Here is a 26,281-nt window from a genome sequence, read left to right on the forward strand (position 1 = left end):
CTTTGAAAATGTAGGAAAAATATGGTAGTGCATTAATCGTTGAAAGCTCTTTGTTGATTTTGTACGTCTGTAAGAGAATGAGAAATTATTCGATTATTATGAAAGAAAGTTATAAAAAACCTTTAAATCCCAACAAATCCCTTGACGGGCTTATAAATGTTTGAAGGTTCCACGAAAAATGGAAAGTGATTTGTTGAACGATATGATTGAAATCCGCTGTAAATCGATAATTTTTGGCTCTGGCAAAAATATTGGCAAGGACTTATAAAAGTGTTTTCCAAAAAGTAACATACGGTGATAATTTAATAGAATTTTTATTCAGGCATATGCAGCAGAGATTTCAAATTACAGATTATATATTCTAGTCAGTATGATGCAGTGATATGAATACCAATGGAAAGTTAGAGAACTTTTCTCCAAAGTATTTAAATTGCCTTACCTTAACGTAAACATTTTGCAGCTACTTATATGAAGTGTTCATTTTTGACCAAACTAAATTTTGTACCCTTGAGTTGATGAAGACAGAAACTTCATTTGTTTTACAAGCCTACAGTGACACAAATTAAAAATGATTTTCATACCAACGCACTGCAAATGCACGGGATGATCACAAGTACTATCAGCCTAGTCGCTCCTGGGTAGACGTTAGGTGAAATAGCATTTCAATTCCGTGTTGTGTTCTACAATGGCCCTCTGCTTACTTCTATTGTAGAATAATATTGCTTCGAGGATATGGCTTTCTGTCTCTGGGTTGATCAAAACGGCTATATTTTGTATTGTCCGACGTTTCAGCAGGATGTATTCTGCCTTTTTCAAGAGAGAATTATCAGTCAACCGTTTTTGGTTTTGTAAAATATGTGTACAAAACGAAAAACGGTTGACTGCTAATTCTCCTCTGAAAAGCCAGAATAAACCCTGCCGAAACGTCAAGTAATTCAAAATATAGCCGATTCGATCAACCCAGAGACTGAAAAAGCCATATCCTTGCAGCAACAATATTTCCAGTCGTTAATTAAAAGTAGATAGAATAATATAATTCGATTTCATATTTGCCGCTCGCTTGCGATAACTTTTGATTCTGCACATCATTGTTCTTTGTAAAAAACAATGCTCCCTTTCACTTTGAGCTCAGCTAGTTTATCTCACCGATAAAAGCCATGAAATATCTATCAACATTCCACTACTATATACAAATATTTTAGAAAAATATATATATATTTTTTTTTTGTAGTATTTTTGGCTTTTCTTTTTCAATATTTGTTAAAACCGATTATCGTCGTGAGGGTTTTTTTCATAAACCGAGGGCTGCTTTGGACATTTTGGAACAAACTATGACGTAAATTACTATCCAATTGCCATGATCACCATTCGGCTGTCTTGTTGATATTTGAAACAACTTTCTGTTTCAAATTAGATTTTTTTTCGAAAATCAAAAATTCAAAATAGCCCCCGGAGTCAGATGAACGCACTATGGTAGTAAGGTTTTTTTGGACAATTGGGCCTTTATTTACTTTAAAAAGTAAATCTTTTAAAAAGTAAATCTGTCATTTCTTTTTCTGAATCTTCTTTTGTCAGAAAAATATATTAAGCTTGTTTAGTGGAATGTATTAAACCGTCTAAGACGAGCTTTCTTATTAATACTTTTTGGTACATGAGATCCCATCTTAATCTTATGGTCTTCTTTTGTCATTTTTCAAGAATAGACTCATTCGTAACCAATTCAATCAAACTGAAAAAGTGAACATCAGGTACTTTGGAAAATATGCTATTGGACAAGACTTGCACTGCACTAATAGCTGCTAAGTCCCAAACCATATTTTTATAGAACACAGCTTTTGCAGTATTTTCACCAAAATATTTGTTTTTACTTAAAACTAGCAGCTGCGGTGACAGGCTGCAAAACTCAATAATGTAAGCTCAAGTGAATGTGGATGTATACACGCCGGGATTTGTTTTTACGCGGATTATGTGAAACGAGCTTTGGTAATAGTTTTGTGTTAAACATTTCTTGTCTTGTCCTGATCCTCCCAAGTTTTTGGAACTCTGGAATTGAATCTAAAACGAAGAGCTATCTCATTTACAGGGCATTATTAGAATGTTTTATAAACGCCATCATATACATATGGCAGCTTTGTTTCTGCTATATTTTTCCACGGTGTTGGATTTTTTGAATAAATCCTAACATGCACCATTCGTGGATCCTTTTCTTATATCGATATGCCTCAGCCAGGAAAATTTCAAAATTTGAACCGGGAAAAAACCGAGAATTTGAAAACGGAATTTGAGTGGCCACCCTTAACTATTTGTTCCTCAAGGTTAATTGGCCCTACTTCTAGGCGTGCGTAATAATGAACGTGTTATGTAGGAATTTCTTTAGTAAATGCTACTTTACAATTTGAGCAAACTTCAAACAATTCAAACAAACTTGGAAACAGGAAAGCATTTTTGAGCCACCTCGTCATCAAATTAGCTGAATCTACAAAAAGGACAAACCTGTAAACAAATTGACATTTTTGCCTTTCTCGTATGTTACATATACGAGATTATACTATGAGCAAGAAGTCGCAAACAATCTAGCTCATTTTTAGGTACTTATCCTTATTCGGTTTACTCGCAACAAGTTCCATTCGATGAAGAATCCTGTCCCATTGTTCCATATTGAAAAATTGACAGATCGGGCTTGGAAGTTATGGTCAAAATACGACTTATTTAGATCAAAAACGCGTAAAACGTTTAACTTACGTTTCAAGTACTAATCCTCAACCGATTTACTCGCAACAAGTTGCATTCGAAGGGGACTTGTTCCCTATTAAGGTGACACGGGAAACACTAACAATCATCAAATCGTCATCATTTTCATCATTGAATGCTTAACTTTTTTTCTACAAGAAATATGATTTTGAAAAAGTATCACCGGCGCGTGCTTACTTGCAATCTACATGCTGATACATTTACAGTTACAACAAACAACTAAAAACCAAAATATTCCGCTTCAAAGTTGGGAGGTGATAATGCTAGAAAAGGGCCATAGATAGGAAAAATAACACGGTGTTTAGTGTCTCCCCGAGTCACCTTAAGAACCAAGTACACTAAAGACAGCATGTATGGCTTCCTTGCACACATTGTCCATAAGCCTCGATGCAACATGAAGATCTCATTTCATGATTCTTTCTGCAGCTTAAATCATTATTTATCTAATTTGTGCCGATTTGTACTAGTTTTCATCAACGACCTAGTGATTGTTTACACTTTGATGCTACGCTATGGATAACAACTTCTCAAAGATCAACATTCTAAAACTAATAACGAACGCTTACTAGGGACTGATGCGAGAAATATTTATACCTTGGCAAATTTGTGCCAAAAAAGATTAACCGAACGCACAATTACAACTGCTTGTCAAAAGCTTCAAGTATAATGTGTGTCATTGATGGTTAGTTGATGCATATTCCGCCTAAGGAGAGCTAAGGAGGGCCCCATATTATTACTACATACCTAAATATAATTAGGTAAATATTACATATCGTTTTATCGACAAGTCATCGTTATTTGTTCAAATCCACCCACACCAATCATTTGAAAATTGTCTTGCCTTCAAAAAGACAAAAAAAGCAGAAATTCCCATCATTAATGCTTGTCATGCGAAAGGTTAGTTTGGCCGCTGTCGCATGACGGTCAAGACAGACGTGAGCGACCGAGAATAACACAGATGTAATGTGGTTCCTGGAAGAGATCAGAACAATTTTGCGATCTGCAACAAATAAGGTGATATAATTCCACATAGCGATATTTCAATGAGTCGATCGTCCTTTAATTCACTATCGACTCATTGTGGTTTGACTGCAAGGGGAAGCTTTTCATGAAGCGGGAAATTTTCAATTCACAATTCTTCCCAGAAAACAGATTTCAACAATTCGGCCAAACGGCATTCGGTGAAATGTCCTTCGACCAAATGACCCTAAACCGCCTGAATAACATAAAATTCAAATTGCAATTTTATATTCTAATGCCCGGGTTGTATATTTCAGAGTTCAAAGAAAAACATACACATAAAGGGTCATTCAAAAATGACGTCCTAGGTTTTGGAGGGGGGGACTTACAACACTGACATCCATTGATTTTCTTCAAGTCGAGTCAAGTACAAGACAATGAAGACGACCTCACAGTTGAGGTCGAAATGCGTATCTGCGTAAGTTATCGAAACGTAGTGGAATTAAATGGAGAGTACTAAACTCGTCTTAGACGGTTGAACAAATCTGATGATATAACCAGCTTTGAGAAAACGGCCTAGAAACCAGACGTGTTACCGGTTATGCGAGTAAACGGCGTGATTTGTGTTTTAGCTGAAATTTCGGAGATTTTGAATGGTTTTTCAATTAATTTAAATTTACTCTTATAATATAACCATTTACGTATAGAATTGACATATTTGTGGCAATGAAATGATCTTTTACTTCAATCAATGAATTAGTAATAGAAAACTTGGACCTCATTTTTCTCGGTTCAGCATTGTTGACTTTTCAGTAGGGGAAACTGGACACACGTGATCCCCGGGGACACATGATCCCCTCCAGGTTACTCGAAACCTAATAACATTTTTATACCACTGATATGTGTAAACAGATCCGTTAGACAGATGATTGAATCTGAATAACATTTGATGTTAGTTCCTTCATGTATATGGATTTTAGAAAGGTTTTAACATTTTAGCGTTCTCAATTCTTTTTTTCGGCAAAGGTAAAAAGTTTAATAACTTTGAGTATGTCAGATCAAAACGAGTCAAATTTTCACTGGACATAGTTTTATTATTTCAGAATTGGATAAGCTCATTAAATTGATTATTGCTCATTTCTCGAGCAACATATGATTAGGGCCGAAAAACCAACAATGCTGAACTGAGAAAAATGAGGTTCAAGTTTTAGGGGACTAATTTTATTCATTTATTGAAGTAGAAACTCATTTCATTGCCAAAACCACATCAATGATATACGTAAATGGTTATATTATAACAGCAGATTGAGATTAATTAAAAAACCGTTTGAAATCTACAAAATTTCAGCTAAAACAAAAATTGCGCCGTTTACTCGCATTACCGGCAACACGTCTGGTTTTTAAGCCGTTTGCTCAAAGTTAGTAACACCATCGGATTTGTATAGATTTGTTCGCCAGAGCAGTTCTGCTATATGATATATTGAAAACCTAGCACGAATATACGTTTCAAAATAACTTGAAGCTAGTTTTTCTAAATAAACAATATAAAGTGAACGGCCTAAAAACCAAAGCAAACATTCTGCATGGTAGTTAAGGGCTTGTTGTTCTAATGTTACGTCGATTTTTTTTTATTTTAAAAAAGTAATTGAATAGTTTGTCATTATTGACGTATATTGACTTTCTGACTTTAATTTAAAAAAAAAATTAATGTCATTGATAATGGAGGAAATTTTGAGTAAGATGTAAAAAATTGAGCTGGAGAATGAAATAAGCTTTACCAACACGTGTTAATATCTACAACTTGAAGCAGATGAAAAGTATTCGGGGAACGTAGTCGGTTGTCGGCACCCTTTTGTTTTTGGTCCATGACTTTCGTCGAATTGCACAATGTGGTGATATTTGCATACCAATGGAAGCCAATAGACATAGGGTTAGGCGGGGCAAGATGGGTCACGGGGTAAGATAGGTCAGGGCCGTTTTTGAGCATCGTATACATTTTAATGTGGAGATTATGACTTTGTAGAAGGAATAATTTGTTTCTACTTTATTGTCACTCGATTTGATGATGAAATTTCATTTTGGTAGAGTGTGGCAAGCTAAAATATTTTCCAGCATTGTTTCTTATGCGAAACACACTTTCTATAAAACGTGTAATCTCGTCGAGCAATCTAAAATTTAAACATTTTTAGTAATATAGTGAAAGTATCATAAGTTATGTAGGCGATGTTATACTAACTGCGTTGAAATAAATAAATTTGATCGAAAATTAGACATTCTAACATGAACTTGCAAATGGGGCAAGATGGGTCAGCACATACTCAAGGACATAGTTCGTATTCAAAACATATTTTCATTGTTGATTTAAACATTTTTAGGTTACTTTTGAGCATATTGATGATAATTTGTTAATGAAAATGTATATTTTTTTCTTTAAACAAGCAGTACTCGGTCGGCTTGTTTTCATAAGAAATTGCAGACATTTTTAAATGTAGTGCCATTTTTTAATCCAAAGCTTTAAAATCCTTGTTTATTCAATAACATTATTGGCATTAAACTTATCTATCTGTGTGTAATTTAATATTGTGAATAAAAACAATATTAATTGCAAAATTCAAAGGTGACCCACCTTGCCCCGCTGATTGACCCATCTTGCCCCGGCATTTTTTGATTGACAGAAAAATAGACTTCTACTTTAATGACTCAAAATGAAATGAAAAGTAGATTTTTTGTTATTTCATACCCCTGGCTTACACATTATGAGCTATTTTTATCCACGTTGAAAAGTTTAATTAAAATGTTTCTATTTTGAGGCATTGGGGGTTCGCCTTAGGTGACCCATTCTACCCTAAGCTAGTAACTGGTGGAGAGATTTGTTTTATTTCATATATTGGAAAAAAAATATTAAGCGTTGTTAAGCGTTAGCGTTTTGTGTTAAGCGTTTTGTTAAGCGTTGATTTTATGCCGTTTCGAAAAAGGTGGTCGGATACCGACACCTTTTTGCCTTTCTCGTATACAAAGTATACGTAAAGGCTATAGGATCACTCCAAAACCGAACTTTTGATAGAAGGCTCGGAGAACCATAGTGTTATATACCAATCGACTCAGCTCGACGAATTAAGGTGATGTCTGTATGTTTTTTTTTCTTCCTAAACAATGGAGGGGGAATCTGCTCAACAGACATCCTGGGTTGACCAGGAAGTGCTGGGTTAGGGGCCACCTCCAATGAGGGAGGCAGGACTGCATCCCCGATCAGCTAAACCGTTTCCATTGCCGCCAAGCCCATCGTCCCTTCGGTACAACCAGAAAGTAATGCTTCAAAGGGGGGCCAGTGCATGACACGCCAGCTTGTTCGATAAAAGGATCGAGTTCGACCACAGGGCACCGGTATGACCCATGAAGCCGACTCCGAACCCTTGGACCACCTCTTATTTGCGCCTGAACTAGCCATCCCTCGAGTCCACGCGCCACCTTCTGTGTAGCTCTGGGACTATTTGGACGATAGCCGATAAAACGACGTTCCAGCCAACTTAATCTTTACACATCCTCCGAACTAGGTTGTCCGTAGTGTCCAGACCACATGTGGCAAGCATGTGGTCACGCATTGTGCGAAAACCCGGGCACACGAACAACACGTGTTCCGCCGTTTCCTTTAAACCATCTCACACCGGACACTCGGGCGAGGCCGAGTGTCCGAACCGGTGTAGGTACCGTCTGAAGCAACCATGGCCTGTAAGGACCTGGGTCAGGTGGAAAGTGATTTCCATGGCGCCTCTTGACCCACGTACCTATCTCCGGTATCAACCTATGTGTCCATCTACCCTTAGTGGAACTGTCCCACGCACGCTGCCATTTGACCATTGAGGCCAACCTGACAGTCCTGCGGATGCCTCTCGTGCCGCGCATTTCAAAGCACTCTATGTCTTCACCGATAACGATGTCAATAGGCATCATACCGGTGATGACGCAGAGTGCATCGTGCGACACGGTACGGTACGCGCTCGCAACTCTTAGGCACATGAGCCTATACGTACTTTCTAACTTCGTTCTGTAGCAGTTAATACGCAGGGCCGGGCCCTGTTGGCCCCCCATACCTCAGTATGGACAGAGCAACGCTAGCCAGAAGCTTGCGCTTGCTGGCATAAACCGCAGAGCTATTGGACATCATCCGGGACAATGCCACTATAGCTGTGGAGGCACGCTTGCAGGCGTAATTGACGTGGCTACCAAAGGTGAGCTTATCGTCGATTATTACCCCCAAGAATTTGATTGAGCGTTCAGAGGTGATCGTGCAGTTGCCTGCCCTGCGGTCTAGTTTCCTATTCAAAATTGACCCGATCGGTCATTGCGTTTCAAAGTTATTGAAAAAACATTGTTTTTCTGCCAAGGGTCCCCCCTTGGGAAAAAAATAAAAAAAAAGGAAAAAAAATTTTTTTCAAAGATTGCAGCAATGCCTTCAAATGACCGCAAATGCATATGAATTGATGAAAAAAGTAAAATCTATCCCCCTAAAGTGCTATTTCGACCTCTCTTATGTGTTTTTCTTATTTTTTTTAATGCGCGAGAAAGGCAACACCAACGCTAGGTGGATTGATCTGTTTTTTTTTTTAATTTTAATTCCGCTTTTTGCCTTTCTCGTACAACAAAGTTGTACCAGAAGGCTATAATTTCACTCCAAAAGTGTGTATGTGTGTAGCCCATATTTTTTTTTTGTTAGACGCGTTTCATATAGAAGTGCTTGACAGATTTGAGTGCAACTGGTTTCATTCGACGGAGCAAATTTCCTAGTTGGACACTATTGTTTTTGTTTTTAATAAATCAAGCAGTTTGGATTATATTTTTATTTTTTAATCAACAAAAACACAAATACACATTGAATCATTAATCATTTTAGACGTGGCGCAACCCACGGTAAGTAATTTTCAAGCAACGTACTAGAATTGCACCAAATCTTTTTACCGCCAAAATGGAGGCAATAAGCACTGCATTTACAGCATCAATTCGAATTCAACATATTGAATCGAGAAAGGCATCATCACCACCGGTGGATAAATTTGGGTTTTTTTGTTTTCCTTACGTTATAGAAATTATGACGCGGGCGCTTATTACAAGATTCAAATGAAAAATCGCTCACTTTGGACTATTTATTGTTTATCCTCGCGAAGAATGAACATTTGAACAAGATATTATTTATTCAGACTAAGGCCGAAGCGGCCTGTGCGGTATATAAGAGTCTTCTCCATTCGGCTCGGTCCATGGCTGCATTTCGCCAACCACGCAGTCTACGGAGGGTCCGCAAGTCATCTTCCACCTGATCGATCCACCTTGCCCGCTGCGCACCTCTCCTTCTTGTGCCCGTCAGATCGTTGTCGAGAACCATTTTTACCGAGTTACTGTCCGACATTCTAGCTACGTGCCCGGCCCACCGCAGTCGTCCGATTTTCGCGGTGTGAACGATGGGTGGTTCTCCCAGCAGCTCATGCAACTCGTGGTTCATTCGCCTCCTCCACGTACCGTCCGTCATCTGCACCCCACCATAGATGGTACGCAGAACTTTCCTTTTGAAAACTCCAAGTGCGCGTTGGTCCTCCACGAGCATCGCCCAGGTCTCGTGTCCATAGAGGACTACCGGTCTAATGAGCGTTTTGTAGATTGTCAGTTTGGTACGGCGGCGACCTCTATTCGATCGGAGCGTCTTGCGGAGTCCAAAGTACGTACGATTTCCAGCCACTATGCGTCTCCGAATTTCTCTTCTGGTATCATTTTCGACAGTCACCAGTGACGACAAATTCTTCTACCACCTCGATTTCGTCACCACCGATGCAAACTCGCGGTGGGTGGCTCACATTGTCTTCTCTTGAACCTCTTCATATCATGTACTTCGACGTGTTGATGACTAATCCGATCCGCTTAGCTTCCCTCTTCAATCTGATGTAGGCTTCCTCCATCTTCTCAAAGTTACGTGCCATAATATCTATGTACACGGCAAGGTAAAGCCAACGGAAATCAAAATAATTTAAAAAATTATTAGCTGATTTTTTTAAATGGTTTATTGCACGAGATTAGAAATTCAATAAACATAAAAAATAGTGCCTTTTCCGGAATCAATTCGAGAAAAACATTTACTATCATGAACAATCAAATAATTATATGTACAATGTAGATAATCAAAAGTCTAACCGGTGCTCCAAATTATTTCCAAATACAGACCCCATTCGATTTTGGCAACATTCGATTTTAACAACGCAATTTTTTTTTCTATGTTGCTTATTAACCACGTAAATATCGTAACCCTCGTAAAAAAAATTGAATAGATCCCTAAACCGACGGAAAAATGTAAAAAAATCGCTTAATTAAATTAGAAATTCGACTTTGAAGAGACTAAATTGGGGTTGTCCAAAATGTGTACATTTGGGGGTCCAAAATATGTTACACTGTCAAAAACGAAGAATATTTTCATTTCAGAAAATTAGAATTCTTAGCGATTTATCAACACTTGATGCCAATATCAAATTTCTATTTCATAAATTAGACTTTTATCTATGAAATTGTGTGAGTTCCACCTATATCAAACGTACAATTTGATACATATACTCAAATACCGGTAGGGACTTCCACTAGGGGCCCAAAATGAAACATTTATTCTAAAAGATGTTACCAAAATAATATAAAACCCTTATTCGGTTAGAAAAGACGTATTATTTCTAGGTCATGAGCTTTTAATGAGAAATGTGGTGTTGGTGCCTACATAACTACGATTAGAAAAATCAATTAAAATCTGGATAAATAACATAGAATTTTGAAGAAAGTGACATGAACTTTTATGTTTTTCAAAAAACGTGTTTCCCATTGGATTTGTTCAATAATTTATTTTAAAATTTGAACAACTGCCAATTCAACGGAGGAAGGCCTTTGAACACTTTTTGAACAAATAGCGAGCTACAGCAGAATCCATGTGTTATGTGTAACGCAAAATTCCAAACGTGCAAATATTTTAACAATACGATGCAACATGCGCTGCAGTTATAAATGCATATTCTCAACAAGCAGTTTCCTTTCGAAGATGAATTAGATTTGTTTCAAGATAGGGGGAATGACGGCTTTGGCAGGTTTTGTTCTATTATTGGCAGGGGTTTTTATGTCTGACTATGCTCAAATTTGGCCTAAACATTCTTTGCATATCAAAGTACATTGTGGCCATAAAATTTGATCTACAAATAACCCCTGCCAATAATAGAACAAAACCTGCCAAAGCCGTCTTTCCCCTAAATAAAAACCGGGAAAATTTGACAAAATTTATCGGGAGAAGCGGGAAAAACCCTGGATGTAGTAGAAGTTGAAAACTGTATCGACTCTATTTCCAGTTATAGCAATTGTTAGAAATGACAAGTATATGAAACTACACAAGAAGTAGAGGAATGGAACGGTGCTGGGCGTGAATCTACGACCTCCTGCCTATGATGCGGAAACAATATGACCACCATTCACAAGCTACCAATAGACATATATATCAAACAAAATGAACATCTAAATAGCGAATATCCGCCAGATTTTTTTAAATTTTTTTCTGAATATGAATTTTTAGGGATTGCATTGCTAAACCTAAAAGATATATCTTTGATCACTTCCCAGTTCTGAGTTATTTGATTTACAATAACACTGCAAAAGTTAAAAAAAACACAGAACCGTCTATGCCTGTACACACACTGTTCGCAACCAACATTGCGAAAATAAAACTTTACCATCCATCAAAGCCCATATTCCCAATTCCCTTTTTGAACATCAAATCCAAAGTGCAAATGTGTGTGTGTGTGTGTGTGTGGTGCATGGCAGCTGCGTTCGCCGGCCGGCGATGGTCTAGGCGAAGTTTTCCCTCCACAACAACGGCAACATAGCATCGTGACGTGACGGCGTCGCTGACAGCAGTGCGCTTATTGGTTCGCGCCAATCCCAGAGCGGCAACCAATCACCGTCCAGATGAGAAGCGGAAGAGAAGGATTTCAGCTATAAATATAGATGCCCTAAGCAAGCATTGTGATTACAGTCCACACTTTTGTGCAATAAACATCGCGGATTTAAAATCGTGTTTTTTTCCTTCTCCAAGCGAGCCGAAATACAAAGGTCTTTTTCAAGACCAGAGTTAAAGAAATAATTTTCTTCCGAGGTTGAGCTATCACTTCATCGAGGCTACCTTCATCCGAAGGATCCGCCAGTTCCTGCAATGGTCTAGGATCGACCATTTTTTGGTCCAAACGAACCGGATAGGAGACCACAACCGTGGTGCTTTTCCGTCGCTCCCGGCGACAGTGGTGGACAATCAGCCGATTGGTCCAATTCCGCTCATCTGAGCTAGCTTTTCCGTCGCTCCCGGCGACAGTGGTGGACAATCAGCCGATTGGTCCAGCTCCGCTCATCCGAGCTTACATTTTCCGTCGCTCCCGGCGACAGTGTTGGACAATCAGCCGATTGGTCCAGTTCCGCTCATCCAAGCTTGCATTTTCCGTCGCTCCTAGCGACAGTGGTGGACAATCAGCCGAATGGATCAGTTCCGCTCATCCGAACCACTAGACGATTCCAGCCGTGATTAGCTCAACTTCAAAACTGAGTTAATTAAAATAATTTTCCTCGGCATATGTGAGAAGGCCACGGAAAGTTTGTTTCCAGTTCCGGTGTTCTACGAAGTGAATCCGTTAATAGTTCCCGTCATCGTGGTTATACCGTCGCGAGTGCTAATAGCGACACAGACGTGTCCGAAGAAAACAGCAGTGAAGTGAACTCTCTTAAACTGAAAGCGATTGATACCGGAAAGTTCTAGAACATTTGAGTAAACTTGTCCGGTCGTGTTTGTGTTTGACTGACGAAAGCAAAGGCGTATTCTGAACTATTTTTCGATGCCTATGGAGCACACGCCAGTAAAAGTGAGTGAAAATGCCGGACCTGAAATCAATAATCCACTTACGTGGCCAAGCAAAGGCAAAGGTTACTCGCATTCGAAAGGCGATCGAAGAGGCTGATGCGGCTGGTGCACAGTATGATGCCGCTCAGCTGAAAGTGTTGTCTCGAAACCTGGAAAATCATTTCCAAGAGTATTTGGCACTCCATCACCAGGTCATGGCAGCGTGCCCTCCCGAGAGAGTCGAAGAGCAGGACCAGGGATACCTTGTTTTTGAAACCCACTACAACGAGACGTGTGTTCTTGTCGAACGAGCAGCCCAAGCATCTCGTTTTGTTCCTGCTGCCCAACACCAGCCAACTACTGAAAATCCACGAATCATCGTTCAACAGCAGCCATTGAGGGCACCGATTCCGACCTTCGATGGGAAACCAGAGAACTGGCCTCGCTTCAAGGCTATGTTTTCTGACGTGATGCGATGCTCCACCGACTCGGATTGCATCAAATTGTACCATCTGGAACGATCATTAGTTGGAGCGGCTTCGGGTATAATCGACGCTCGCACCCTAAACGACAACAACTACACACACGCATGGGAAATTCTCGAGGATCGATTCGAGAATAAACGGGTAATCGTGGATACCCACATCCAAGGGCTGCTGAACCTCCGGCGGATGAGCCGAGAAAACCCGAAGGAGCTACGAGAGCTTATCGATGAAGTGACAAGACACATCGATGGGTTGGTTCTGATCGAAGATGAGCTGGATGGAATCTCCGAAAGATTTGTTGTCAACCTTGTGTCCGGAGCCCTGGACAAGGATACTCGAAAAGAGTGGGAAGCAACCATCCCACACAAGGCGATACCAACCTACGATGACACCATAACCTTTCTCAAGAAGCGGTGTGCCATCCTCGAACGCTGCGAAGAATCATCGAAATGTCCGATCAACGTGCGACCAACCGTTCCAATAAAGAATCCTGCCAACCCGGTGAGAAATTCCCAAGCAAAAATGTATACTATCATTGGAAGTTCCGATGCAACCTGCGAACTGTGTCAAGGTGAACATCCCAACTTCAAGTGCGAGTTCTTCCGTGCAATGTCCATTCCTGAACGTCATGCAAAGGTTCGAGAGCTGAGGCTGTGCTACAACTGTTTGCGAAAAGGTCATCCGAGTAGTTCCTGTAGTTCCCCGCGCACTTGCCAGAAGTGTCAAGGTAAGCACCACACACTATTGCACTTTGAAACCGCACCACATGTAAATGCACAACCCCTTAATATTCCTCCGACACCCGCCCAAGCTCTTGATATAAACCAAAATTCTCCGGTAGCTACCACTTGCTCAGTAAGCGAATTTCTGTCTTGACAACAGTCTCTTGATGACCGCTGTTGTAAATATTTTGGGTAGCAACGGTAAATTGCACCCATGCCGTGCTTTTCTGGATTGTGGGTCCCAGGCGCACCTGGTGACGAAAAAGTTGATCAATATGTTGAATCTACCGCGCCTTCCCGCAAAGGTCGAAATTGCAAGAAAAACCACTCTTTCGGAAATGGCCAAAATTCAGATTAGTTCCAAACATTCTGATTTTCAAGCACAGTTGGATTGTCTCGTAACAGATCGAATCACAGGTGTGATGCCGTCCCGTAAGTTCGATACTAAATCATGGCTTCTTCCATCTGAACTACCACTCGCCGACCCAGCCTTCCACACTCCCGGGGAAATAGACCTCTTGATTGGAATCAAGCTGTTTTTCAAGCTGCTTTTGCCTAGTCAGCTAAAAATCTCAGATGAACTTCCCGTTCTCCAGGAAACTCGCCTAGGGTGGGTTATTGCTGGTACTGTTGATGACGGAACCCCAGTAAATCAGCAACAGTGTCATGCTGTCATCCTTGAATCATTAGCTGAATCTATGGAAAGATTTTGGTCACTTGAAGCTATCGAATCCTCCCCAGTGTTGACTACCGAAGAACAGCGATGCGAAGCAACGTATCAATCTACAACCATTCGTGATAGCAGTGGTCACTATATTGTCCAACTTCCCTTGAAGGATTCAGTGTCAAACCTGAATAATAACCGTTCCCTTGCCCTTCGCCGTTTTTTCATGCTTGAGCAAAAGTTAAAGAAAAACCAGTGCTTAAGCAAATGTATTGCCAGTTCATTGATGAATACAAGCTTCTCGGCCATTGTCAGCGTGTTTTTGAGACCTATGATACACCTACTGAATAACGTACTACCTGCCCCACCATGCCGTGTTAAAACCTATGAGCTCAACAACTAAGCTCAGAGTCGTATTTGATGCCTCAGCAAAGTCTTCTGGTCTTTCCCTAAACGATACTTTGATGATTGGCCCAATTGTCCAGGATGACCTGTTTTCGATCCTTTTGCGGTTTCGGCGGCATCGCTATGCCTTTACCGCGGACATTTCTAAAATGTATCGCCAAGTTCGTGTTGATGGAGAACAGACATCTCTGCAACGGATTTTCTGGAGGAAGGAACCGACTGATCCATTAGAAGTACTGGAATTGGCAACTGTCACGTATGGAACAGCCAGCGCACCTTTTCTCGCCACTCGTACTCTGAAGCAGTTGGCTAGTGACGAAGCTGAACGTTATCCTATCGCAGCTAGAATTGTGGAAGAAGATTTCTATGTGGACGACGTCCTATCTGGAGCCGATACTATTGAAGATGCTATTCGATCTCGTTTGGAGCTGACCCAATTGTTGAAGAGCGGTGGATTCCCAATCCACAAATGGTGTGCCAACCAAGAGGCCATCATTCAAACAGTACCGGAAGAAGAAAGAGAAAAGTTTCTAACCTTCGAAGATGCGGACATCAACCAGTCTATTAAAACCTTGGGTTTGCTATGGGATCCAAAGGAAGATGTATTCCTTTTTGTTCCTGATTCCTTTCCAGCCCATCCTCATCCGCCAACTAAACGTCAGGTTCTTTCCGAAATAGCAAAGTTGTTTGACCCTCTCGGTCTAGTGTCTCCCATAATCGTGATAGCCAAGATCATAATGCAACAAGTCTGGGTCAGTCAGTTGAATTGGGATAATGCGCTCAAAGATTAAGTGTTGCTAAATTGGCCAATATTTCGTGAATCACTCTACCAATTTGAGCAGACACAAATTCCGAGTTACATGTTACAATCTAACGCAGTATTCTTCGAAATTCATGGGTTCACTGATGCGTCCAACCTGGCATACGGCGCATGTCTCTACATCCGTGCAGTCTCAGTTCAAAGCGGGAAGGTTACGTTAGTGTGCATCAAGTCCAAGATAGCACCGATCAAGGGAATAACCATTCCGAGAATGGAACTTTGTGCAGCACTCTTGCTTTCTCGATTGGCCTGCAAGGTTATTCCAGCCCTGAAGATGGATTTTCGGCAGATAACATACTACTCCGACAGCCAGATTTTTCTGGCTTGGTTGAAGAAACCACCAGCCCAACTAAATTTGTTCATCCGCAACCGCATAACGGAGATAGGAAATCAAACAAAGGAATCCCAATGGAAATACGTTCGCACAGATGAGAACCCAGCAGATATCGTGTCTCATGGCCAGCTTCCTGAACAGCTGGTCTCTAACCACTTGAGGTGGATCGAACCACCGTTCCTCTATAATCTTGGGTACCAAGTTAATGAACTCGATGATTAATTACCCGAATGGAAGCCAGCTTTGATCGCAACACCTATGTATTGTTTGTCCAGATATTCTTCCGTTTATGAGCAATGTAAGCTCCTTCCAAAAGCTTCAGCGAATTGTTGGTTATGTAATACAATTTGCTAGAAATGCCAAATTACCGAGGTCCGAGCGAACCCTCTCATCTTCTCTCTCTATTCCTGAGTTAAGATATTCCCTTGAATTAATAGTGAGATACATTCAACATACAGAATTCGAAGTGACATACATGCTCTAAAATCTGGACAATCGTCTCGTCGGCTTGCTAATCTTCGTCCCGCTATCTGCAACAACCTTCTAAGAGTTGGTGGTCGTCTAGAAAACTCCCAACTGCCCTATGATGCTAAACATCAGTTAGTGTTACCGGATAAAAATCCTATTACCGAGTCTCTCGTAAGAGCTTTGCATGAGGAACATTTACACGTCGGGCCATCAGGTTTAATATCATTGATTCGTCAAAGATTCTGGCTACTTAACTCTCGAAACACTGTTCGGAAGATTATCAGATCTTGCATTGTTTGCTTCCGCACTAATCCAAGATTGCTCCAACCATCGATGGGTGATCTTCCAGAAGTGAGAGTTGTTCCTGCTGCACCCTTCGCGAAATCAGGAGTTGATTTCGCAGGACCAATTTTCATTCGCCAAGGAGGGCGAAAATCGATGCTAGTAAAGGCTTATATTTCGCTATTCATATGCATGACTACGAAGGCAATCCATTTGGAGGTCGTTTCGGATCTGTCTGCGGCTGCTTTTATAGCAGCACTCCATCGTTTCGTTGCACGACGTGGTGTCGTCGAAGAGCTACATTCGGACAATGGAACCAATTTCGCTGGCGCAAGGTCTGAACTTCACGAATTGTATCTTTTGTTCAAGGAAGATCAGATGAGGAGAAGATTGAATGATTTCTGTCAGCTGCGAGAAATTACATGGAATTTTATTCCACCCCGTGCTCCGAACTTCGGTGGACTCTGGGAAGCCGGGGTAAAAAGCACCAAGACACACCTGAAAAAGACTCTACACAAGTCCATCCTAACCTACGAGGAATACTGTACCATTTTGACCCAGATCGAAGCTATTCTGAATTCCCGTCCTCTTTTCACTCACTCTACTGATCCCACAGAACCTGAAGCGATCACTCCAGCGCACTTCCTTATAGGGCGTCCACTTACTGCCATCCCGGAACCTACTTTAGAAGAGATCCCAGTGAACCGTTTGTCCCGTTGGCAACATCTACAGCAGATGCGAGATCATTTTTGGAGACGCTGGTCCAGGGAGTATTTGAATACGCTACAAAACCGTAAAAAGTGGACAAAACATTCGGAGAACGTCACCCCGGGAGTAGTGGTATTATTGAAGGAGGATAACATGCCACCTCAAACGTGGAAGCTTGGCAAAATTGTGAAAGTATATCCTGGAGCCGATTCCATTGTTCGCGTGGCAGATGTACAAACAGTCGCCGGTGTATATCGTCGTCCAGTATCTAAATTGGCCCCACTTCCATTCGAGTCAAATTACCCACAATCCGACAACGCTTCTGAGCCTTCCCCGGGGGGTGAATGTTCGCAACCAACATTGCGAAAATACAACTTTCCCATCCCTCAAAGCCCATATTCCCGCTTCCCTTTTTGATCATCAAATCCAAAGTGCAAATGTGTGTGTGTGTGTGTGGTGCATGGCAGCTGCGTTCGCCGGTCGGCGATGGTCTAGGCGAAGTTTTCCTCCACAACAACGGCAACATAGCATCGTGACGTGACGGCGTCGCTGACAGCAGTGCGCTTATTGGTTCGCGCCAATCCCAGAGCGGCAACCAATCACCGTCCAGATGAGAAGCGGAAGAGAAGGATTTCAGCTTATAAATATAGATGCCCTAAGCAAGCATTGTGATTACAGTCCACACTTTTGTGCAATAAACATCGCGGATTAAAAATCGTGTTTTTTTCCTTCTCCAAGCGAGCCGAAATCCAAAGGTCTTTTTCAAGACCAGAGTTAAAGAAATAATTTTCTTCCGAGGTTGAGCTATCACTTCATCGAGGCTACCTTCATCCGAAGGATCCGCCAGTTCCTGCAATGGTCTAGGATCGACCACACACAAATCGATACTTGTTTGCAATAAATCATCGTTTAAAGTAAAGTAACTGATGGCTCAATCAGCGTGTCCCATGGAACATGGAAGCAAAAGACATGATTTCAATTAGGGATAATAATATTTAATATTTAAAAATGTAGTCAATAATCGCGATTACTCCAAACGCATTTTTCTAACGATTTGCTTTATCTTCGACTTTTTTCCCCACAGAGTGGCGTACACAATGGCGTTTATCCTGCACATCTTCAGAGTCTCTGGCTGGTAATAGCGGTCGCCGTGGCACTCCATTTCTCTCAGAGGCGCGTTCCATTCAATTTAGTTAGTAAATTTTTAGGATTATTACCCGGGTAAGTGTACATTTTGATGTGGTTTTGTAATTCGTTTCAACTGATATTCGTTCCTTGTACGCCGCACAGTGACACGGTAGGCTATCAAGTGACGGCATGCGGTCTGGCGGGTCTCTTCTTCTGGCTGTGCATTTGTTACACAATGCGATACTCGCTCAAACTGTTACTAATGTACAAAGGATGGATGTACGAAAAGCGTGCCCCGGGTAGTAAGGTTTCTTTGCCGGTAAGCTTGCGTAACCGTATTAGATGGGATAATGAGTGACGTAGTGAAATGTGTTCTTTTTAATTTGTAGACGCGATTGTGGGCCCTTCTTGTCAAAGTATTAGCTACGTGGAACAAACCCGGTCTGTACAGTTTCCAGGGATCTTTACCACGATTGCCATTACCTAGTGTCAAGGACACTATGTCGAGGGTATGTTGGATGGTTTCAGATGTAGCCATAAATACTAACGATATTTTTTTTTCTTGCCTTTAGTATTTGCGATCGGTTCGTCCATTGCTGGACGATGATAACTATACGCGCATGGAACGGTTGGCCAAGGAGTTCGAAAACACGATTGCTCCCAAACTGCAACGCTATCTGTTGCTGAAAAGCTGGTGGTCTACTAACTATGTGTCTGATTGGTGGGAGGAATACGTTTATCTACGTGGTCGAGGTGCTCTGATGGTGAACAGCAACTTTTATGGAATTGATGCCATCTTTACGAAACCCACTTCAATCCAGAGTGCTCGCGCTGCTTGCGTTATCCATATGTTGCTGCAGTTCAGAAGGACTGTCGAGCGACAGGAACTAGAACCCATTCTAGTCCAGGGGCTGGTCCCGTTATGCTCTTGGCAGTATGAGCGCATTTTCAATACTGTTCGTGTTCCGGGCGTTGAAACCGACAAGATTGTCCATTATCAGGATTCTAATCACATTGTGGTGTTGCATCGTGGTTGCTATTATAAAGTTGTCATCTACCATAACGGACGTATTTTGCGGCCTTGTGAAGTACAGATACAGATCGAAGAGATCCTAAACAGCAAGGAAAAGCCACAGCCTGGAGAAGAACTGCTTGCGTCGTTGACTGCAGGCGATCGTACCAAGTGGGCCAAAATCAGAGAATCGGTGTTTGCCAAGGGCGTGAACAAGACGTCGTTACATCTGATTGAAAGTGCGGCATTTGTGCTTTCATTGGACGAGCATCCCTTCGAGTTCGACATGGCCCATCCAGAGAAGTTAGATCAACTGGGACGATATTTACTGCATGGAAATGGGCACGACAGATGGTTCGATAAGAGTTTTACGGTCTGCGTTGGATCCAATGGAAGAGTAAGTAAAACCGTCAATTGCTTGATGCATTGTGCTACTTTTTCTAATGATGGATTTTTATTTTATTAAACTTTCTTTTACAGATTGGATTCAATTCCGAACACACTTGGTAAGTAGGATCGTTACTGGTCGTCCTTCATTGAAACATAACTAATTTTCAGCATACGAACAATCTTGTAATATATACCATTTATTCATAGTGTTCTGTCTTAGAAACAAAAACCAGCAGATATTGCATTTGAAAAAAAAATCGCACATCTATTCCGTGACTTTTGGTATTCATATAATCACGGCACAGATATGCGCCCTTTAGCAGTATTGTAGTTAACAAAATTATGTAGTACGTACGTACGATAGCATTGCCCTCAATCCATTTCAATAATGTATTCTCTCATTTGTATTTGTCTTTCCCCGAAACTTGAATGAACCATAACCTCGCCCAATTGGTCATTTATTGTATCTACATACATACCAAAACAAAAATCACCCACTCGAACATCGGCCATTGCCTTCTCCCAGGGCGGACGCAGCTGTGATGTCGCACATCTGGGAAATGTTGATCATGGAAGAAACCCATCCGCGGTAATTGATATGTTCCCCGCCTAGGCTGATGGAATCGCCTAGTATTTGCACCTATTATCGATAGAGATAACATTTTTGAGACAGCTCTGTTGTATATATTTTACGCGCTTCAGTTTGTAGAATTATTTGGCATTTGTGGATATTGGACAACTTTAGAATCTAGTAGTTCTGCGTATCTTGGTTCAGTTTTTGTTTACATTTTAAGAATGATGATGGTGCTGGTAAAACGCTTTTGAAACATGTGTACAAATAGGTTCATGGTCTGCTGGTTACTACAAACATATTACAGATTCATCCCCCAAGAAATCCATTGAAAAATGCTTCCGTCTCACACAAAAAAAGCATTGCATTACTATGTAAAAAGAAATTTATTTAAAAAATGTGAACCATTAATTCTCTCTATATTTTCAATTCGACCCTCAAACCATTCAATCACATCTCTGTTCCAAAAACAAACAGGGCTGATGCTCCTGTGATGGCACACGTTTGGGAGATCATTGTTGCAGAAGAGCAGACAACTAAACGGTAATGGTTTTCTGATGGAAAGGGTTTGCTTAGTCTTAAATTAGTTGACATATTGTACTAACTTGACATTCGGATGAAGATATTGTTGGTGGACTAACGAACTAATATCCGATATCTCACTATGAGCACTAACAAGCATCGAAGGTGACTAGAAGCAAAAAAATAAACGACTGCGATCTATAGACTTTTGTCAGTAAGTAAACATTTCTATTAATACGTTGAATTAAACGAAAGAGCAACATATGATATATTCTATGGGATTTAATAAAAAGCCATTTTTCGTCAATTATCAAGTTAAATAGGCGGCAAAGCCGAGAGTTTGAAACAAAGAGTTTCCTAGAGACGCGGCTTCTATCGTTCCACCTGTTCATAGAACAGGTAACAATTTTAGTTCAGAGGTAACTATTGTTCTCGCAATTAATTTCTTATCGATTAATTATCAAGGCCATTAATTTCCGAGTCTCATAAAAGGAAGCTTCCGAGCCCCTTGGAAGAAATCTTTCGAGCCTCGTCAAAGGAGGCTTCCGAACCTCTTGATAACGAAGCTTCCGAATCTCTTGGAAGGACACTTCTGAGCCTCTTGAAAAGAGGCTTCTGACCATCTTGAAAGGAGGCTTCTGACCATCTTGAAAGGAGGCTTATGAGCCTCTTGAAAGGAGGCTTCCGAGCCCATTGGAAGAAATTTTTCGAGCCTCGTCAAAGGAGGCTTCCGAGCCTCTTGATAAGGAAGCTTCCGAGCCTCTTGGAAGGACACTTCCGAGCCTCTTGAAAGGAGGCTTGAGAGCCTCTTGAAAGGAGGCTCTGAGCCTCTTGAAAGGAGGCTTCTGAGCCTCTTGAAAGGAGGCTCTGAGCCTCTTGAAAGGAGGCTCTGAGCCTCTTGAAAGGAGGCTTGAGCCTCTTGAAAGGAGGCTTGAGCTCTTGAAAGGAGGCTTCTGAGCCTCTTGAAAGGAGGCTTGAGCTCTTGAAAGGAGGCTTCTGAGCTTTCTTGAAAGGAGGCTTCTGAGCTCTTGAAAGGAGGCTTCTGAGCTCTCTTGAAAGGAGGCTTGAGCCTCTTGAAAGGAGGCTTCTGAGCCTCTTGAAAGGAGGCTCTGAGCTCTTTGAAAGGAGGCTCTGAGCCTCTTGAAAGGAGGCTCTGAGCTCTCTTGAAAGGAGGCTTGAGCCTCTTGAAAGGAGGCTCTGAGCCTCTTGAAAGGAGGCTTCTGAGCCTCTTGAAAGGAGGCTTCCTGAGCCTCTTGAAAGGAGGCTTCCAAGCCTCTTGAAAGGAGGCCTGAGCCTCTTGAAAGCAGGCTCTGAGCCTCTTGAAAGGAGGCCTGAGCCTCTTGAAAGGAGGCTTCTGAGCCTCTTGAAAGGAGGCTCTGAGCCTCTTGAAAGGAGGCTTCTGAGCCTCTTGAAAGGAGGCTCTGAGCCTCTTGAAAGGAGGCTCTGAGCTTCTTGAAAGGAGGCTTCTGAGCTCTCTTGAAAGGAGGCTCTGAGCCTCTTGAAAGGAGGCTCTGAGCCTCTTGAAAGGAGGCTTCTGAGCTCTTGAAAGGAGGCTTCTGAGCCTCTTGAAAGGAGGCTTCTGAGCCTCTTGAAAGGAGGCTTCTGGAGCCTCTTGAAAGGAGGCCTGAGCCTCTTGAAAGGAGGCTTCTGAGCCTCTTGAAAGGAGGAGGCTTCTGAGCTCTTGAAAGGAGGCTTGAGCCTCTTAAAAGGAGGCTCTGAGCCTCTTGAAAGGAGGCTCTGAGCCTCTTGAAAGGAGGCCTGAGCCTCTTGAAAGGAGGCTTGAGCTCTTGAAAGGAGGCTTCTGAGCCTCTTGAAAGGAGGCTTCTGAGCCTCTTGAAAGGAGGCTCTGAGCTCTTGAAAGGAGGCTTCTGAGCTCTTGAAAGGAGGCTCTGAGCCTCTTGAAAGGAGGCCTGAGCCTCTTGAAAGGAGGCTTCCGAGCCTCTTGAAAGGAGGCTTCCGAGCCTCTTGAAAGGAGGCTTCCGAGCCTCTTGAAAGGAGGCTTCCGAGCCTCTTGAAAGGAGGCTTCCGAGCCTCTTGAAAGGAGTCTTCCGAGGCTCTTGATAGGAGGCTTGCGAGGCTCTTGAAAGGAGGCTTCCAAGCCTCTTGAAAGTAGGCTTCCGAGCCTCTTGAAAGGAGGCTTCCAAGCCCCTTGAAAGGAGGCTTCCAAGCCTTTTGAAAGGAGGCTTCCAAGCCTCTTGAAAGGAGGCTTCCAAGCCTCTTGAAAGGAGGCTTCCAAGCCTCTTGAAAGGAGGCTTCCAAGCCTCTTGAAAGGAGGCTTCCAAGCCTCTTGAAAGGAGGCTTCCAAGCCTCTTGAAAGGAGGCTTCCAAGCCTCTTGAACAGGGGCGACTCGTCCATACGTTCTACCTGTTCATGGAACAGGTAACCATTTTAGGTCAGAAGTAAGAAATTAATGTCTTGGCAAATAATTATAATATATAAATAATTTACAATGATTTTAACATCTAAACATCTAAAGAAACAAAATATTTCGTAGGCAGATCAAGTTAACGCCACATGCTTGGCGTACAGTCAAATTGCAGCTAAATGTGTGTTTCTCTGAAAAACCACACCCCCTCACATAGAAAGCTTTTGCCAGTCGTGCGATCTATAATGAAGAACCAACAGCAGCACTGCCAGAAGTCAAATTTAAAGTTTTGCGCCATGACAAATGGTTTGAAATAATTTCCTCCTTGATATGCTCACTCGTTCTCCGCGCGCAGAGAACCAGCGTGAGCGTTGCCAGCTTTCTCCGTTTTCTCACATCATCCTCTTTCGCATGCGAAGCAAGCACGTTTAGATGCAAGTTCTGCTATGCGCGCAGGAGTCAAACCCGTTCGACGCGCTGCGAGAACAATCAAGTCGCGACGCACCTTCGGTTAGACTCGATCGTAGTGTCGGGCTGTGCTTTGCCGAAAGGCGCACCGCGCACGCTTTCGCGCCGATGATTAGAAACAGTTTGTTTTTCTTTTTTCTCGTGATGAATATGCAATACATCAAGAACAATATTAAATTAATGTTTGCGTTTTCAAAAGAGACTTTAAATAATGCTTTTTTACGAATACTCAAAATCAATCAACATAGAGAAAAAGTTATAGTTTTCACTAAATTTGAAAAATTAAATAACTGGAACACATTTCAGCTTCTAAATGTGACTCATTGGTCGTCACAATCTGGGGTCGCATCAAAAAATAATTGTATAATTATATACTATAATTATTATACTAATAATGGTTAATAACATTTCTTTCATAGCAACAATATATGTGAGAGTTTAAATATTAGCGGCGATGGGACCAGCGTACCCTGAATGGTGGAATGAGCCGATATGAAAGATCTCTATTTTGAGCAATATCCAGTTATTGCCCAACTGTTACCAAGTTAGATTTTAGACGATTTCCGAGTCTAAAATTTTAAGTGCATCTAAATTTAAAACATTTTTGTAACAAAAGAGAAAAATAAGTCATTTAAAGTTTTGTAAATCTTTTTTCTATTTAAATTGTTTTTTTTTTTCTTCTAATATTTGGTTAAGTTGTACAAGAAAAGGTTGTAATATTAGATTAAATGCCCAACTTTCATTCGAAACCACTCAGCTTGATGATTTTTTTTTATCAGCATGGTAGAACAGGTGTAGCAAAAGTCCACGAGACGCCCCTGCTCTTGAAAGGAAGCTTCCAAGCCTCTTGAAAGGAGGCTTCCAAGCCTCTTGAACGAAAGCTTCCAAGCTTCTGTAACGAAGCTACTAAGCTTTTCGGAAAAATTACATCGCCCACTGGGACATTGCCGCCTCGCTGCTTAGCGTTCATTTAGCACTTCCACAGTTATTACTTGCGAGGTTTCTAAGCCAAGTTATCATTTTTGTATTCGTATATCGTGAGGCTAACACGATGATACTGTTATGCCCAGGGAAGTAGAGACAATTTCCAAACCGAATAGTGCCTAGACCGGCACCGGAAATCGTACCCAGCCACCCCTCAGCATGGTCTTGCTTTGTAGCCGCGCGTCTCACCGCTAGGCTAAGGAGAGCCTTTCATGTCCCTGAAATAGAGGCTTTCAAACCTTTAGATTCTAGATTTTAGTTCAGAAGATTATTCAACATTTTGTCCCGATAAAGTAGATTAAATTAAAGATTTTTTAAATTTGTTCATTCGTTTTGTCCTTCTGATATTTTGTCTAACTGTATTTTTGAACAACTGTACTACCTAGAGATTTCTAGATTATCATTTCGGAAATATTTCGAAAATCAAAAGATTTTAATGTTTTTGTTCCTATGAAATCGAGAAGTTTGCATCATGCTTGTTGAAGGCTGATAAGAGTAAAATCTCTTTTCAGATGATTTCATACGTTTCCAAGATATATAGAACATCTGTATTAGTTCGATGAAGACCAATACAATCTGTTCCGTCTAGGACGAAAGATTATTGTGAACAAAGTGTAGTGTTAGTCAAAGGTAAATATAGTAATATAGCTCAGTCAGTAGTACAAAGTGGTGTTTTCCTAATTAAACCCAGTCTTACATTCCGTTGACCACCTAAGAAGGGAATCGTCTTTGTAGATAATAAGAACTTAATATTGACATTGTAGTACTACTACTAACTTATTAGTTGTAGAAAAATATTAGTTATACAAGAACAGAACAAGTATACAAGAACAGTTCTTACTCAAATTTGCATAGTAAATCATTAGATTTTTCGAGTGAAGAAGCCTACCGAATGCGCCATTGACGGGATTTTCTTTAATCGAATGCTGAACACAAAACAAAGCACATTTTCCCAGGTAATAAATTTTTATCTTCACCATTCATCGCAAAACTGACTTCTCCGCATCTCAAGCGTCATTTCCACATCGTTGCCATCCCGCTCTCTTCGCTCCATTCAATTTTTTAATACAGGTTCTTTCGCTCGAACACTCTAATGATTTACTATGCAAATTTGAGTACTTCAACTAATATTTGGCATTAACTAATAAGATAGTATTACTACAGTCTCCTAAGCTTCAAATACAATATTCCCTTTCAACAAATGCCCTATACCAGTTCCAAAAGGCCAATATTAGGACGAAACATTTCGGAAACGAGCCAGCCTAGGGCTGAAAGTCTCCTTAATAAAGACACACAAAAAAGGACGAAACAGATATAATACATCCATTGTTAAAAATATACAAATAAC

General features: G+C 41.2%; 2 protein-coding genes across 4 annotated transcripts in view; both read left to right on the forward strand.

The window, feature by feature from the left end:
- The window catches only part of LOC134212422 (carnitine O-palmitoyltransferase 1, liver isoform), a 151,365-nt gene that overhangs the window by 121,191 nt on the left and 3,893 nt on the right, over nucleotides 1–26,281 (forward strand). For 2 of the 3 annotated variants that reach the window (XM_062690256.1, XM_062690255.1), the window contains exons 3-8: nucleotides 18,577–18,713; nucleotides 18,783–18,939; nucleotides 19,010–19,129; nucleotides 19,193–20,029; nucleotides 20,113–20,138; nucleotides 21,071–21,136. In XM_062690256.1, the coding sequence (XP_062546240.1) occupies nucleotides 18,577–18,713; nucleotides 18,783–18,939; nucleotides 19,010–19,129; nucleotides 19,193–20,029; nucleotides 20,113–20,138; nucleotides 21,071–21,136 (1,343 nt within the window). Of the gene's footprint in view, nucleotides 1–18,576; nucleotides 18,714–18,782; nucleotides 18,940–19,009; nucleotides 19,130–19,192; nucleotides 20,030–20,112; nucleotides 20,139–20,548; nucleotides 20,612–21,070; nucleotides 21,137–26,281 lie in introns of all 3 variants that reach the window. The other variant, XM_062690257.1, reaches the window with a different exon arrangement.
- Nucleotides 13,979–17,909, forward strand: LOC134216144 (uncharacterized). The gene is made up of 2 exons (XM_062695117.1): nucleotides 13,979–14,243; nucleotides 17,401–17,909. The coding sequence occupies exons 1-2, from the start codon at nucleotides 13,979–13,981 to the stop codon at nucleotides 17,907–17,909; spliced, it is 774 nt and encodes a 257-aa protein (XP_062551101.1).

The sequence above is a fragment of the Armigeres subalbatus genome, chromosome 2 (assembly GCF_024139115.2).
Source record: "Armigeres subalbatus isolate Guangzhou_Male chromosome 2, GZ_Asu_2, whole genome shotgun sequence".
In the NCBI taxonomy this organism is placed as follows: domain Eukaryota; kingdom Metazoa; phylum Arthropoda; class Insecta; order Diptera; family Culicidae; genus Armigeres; species Armigeres subalbatus.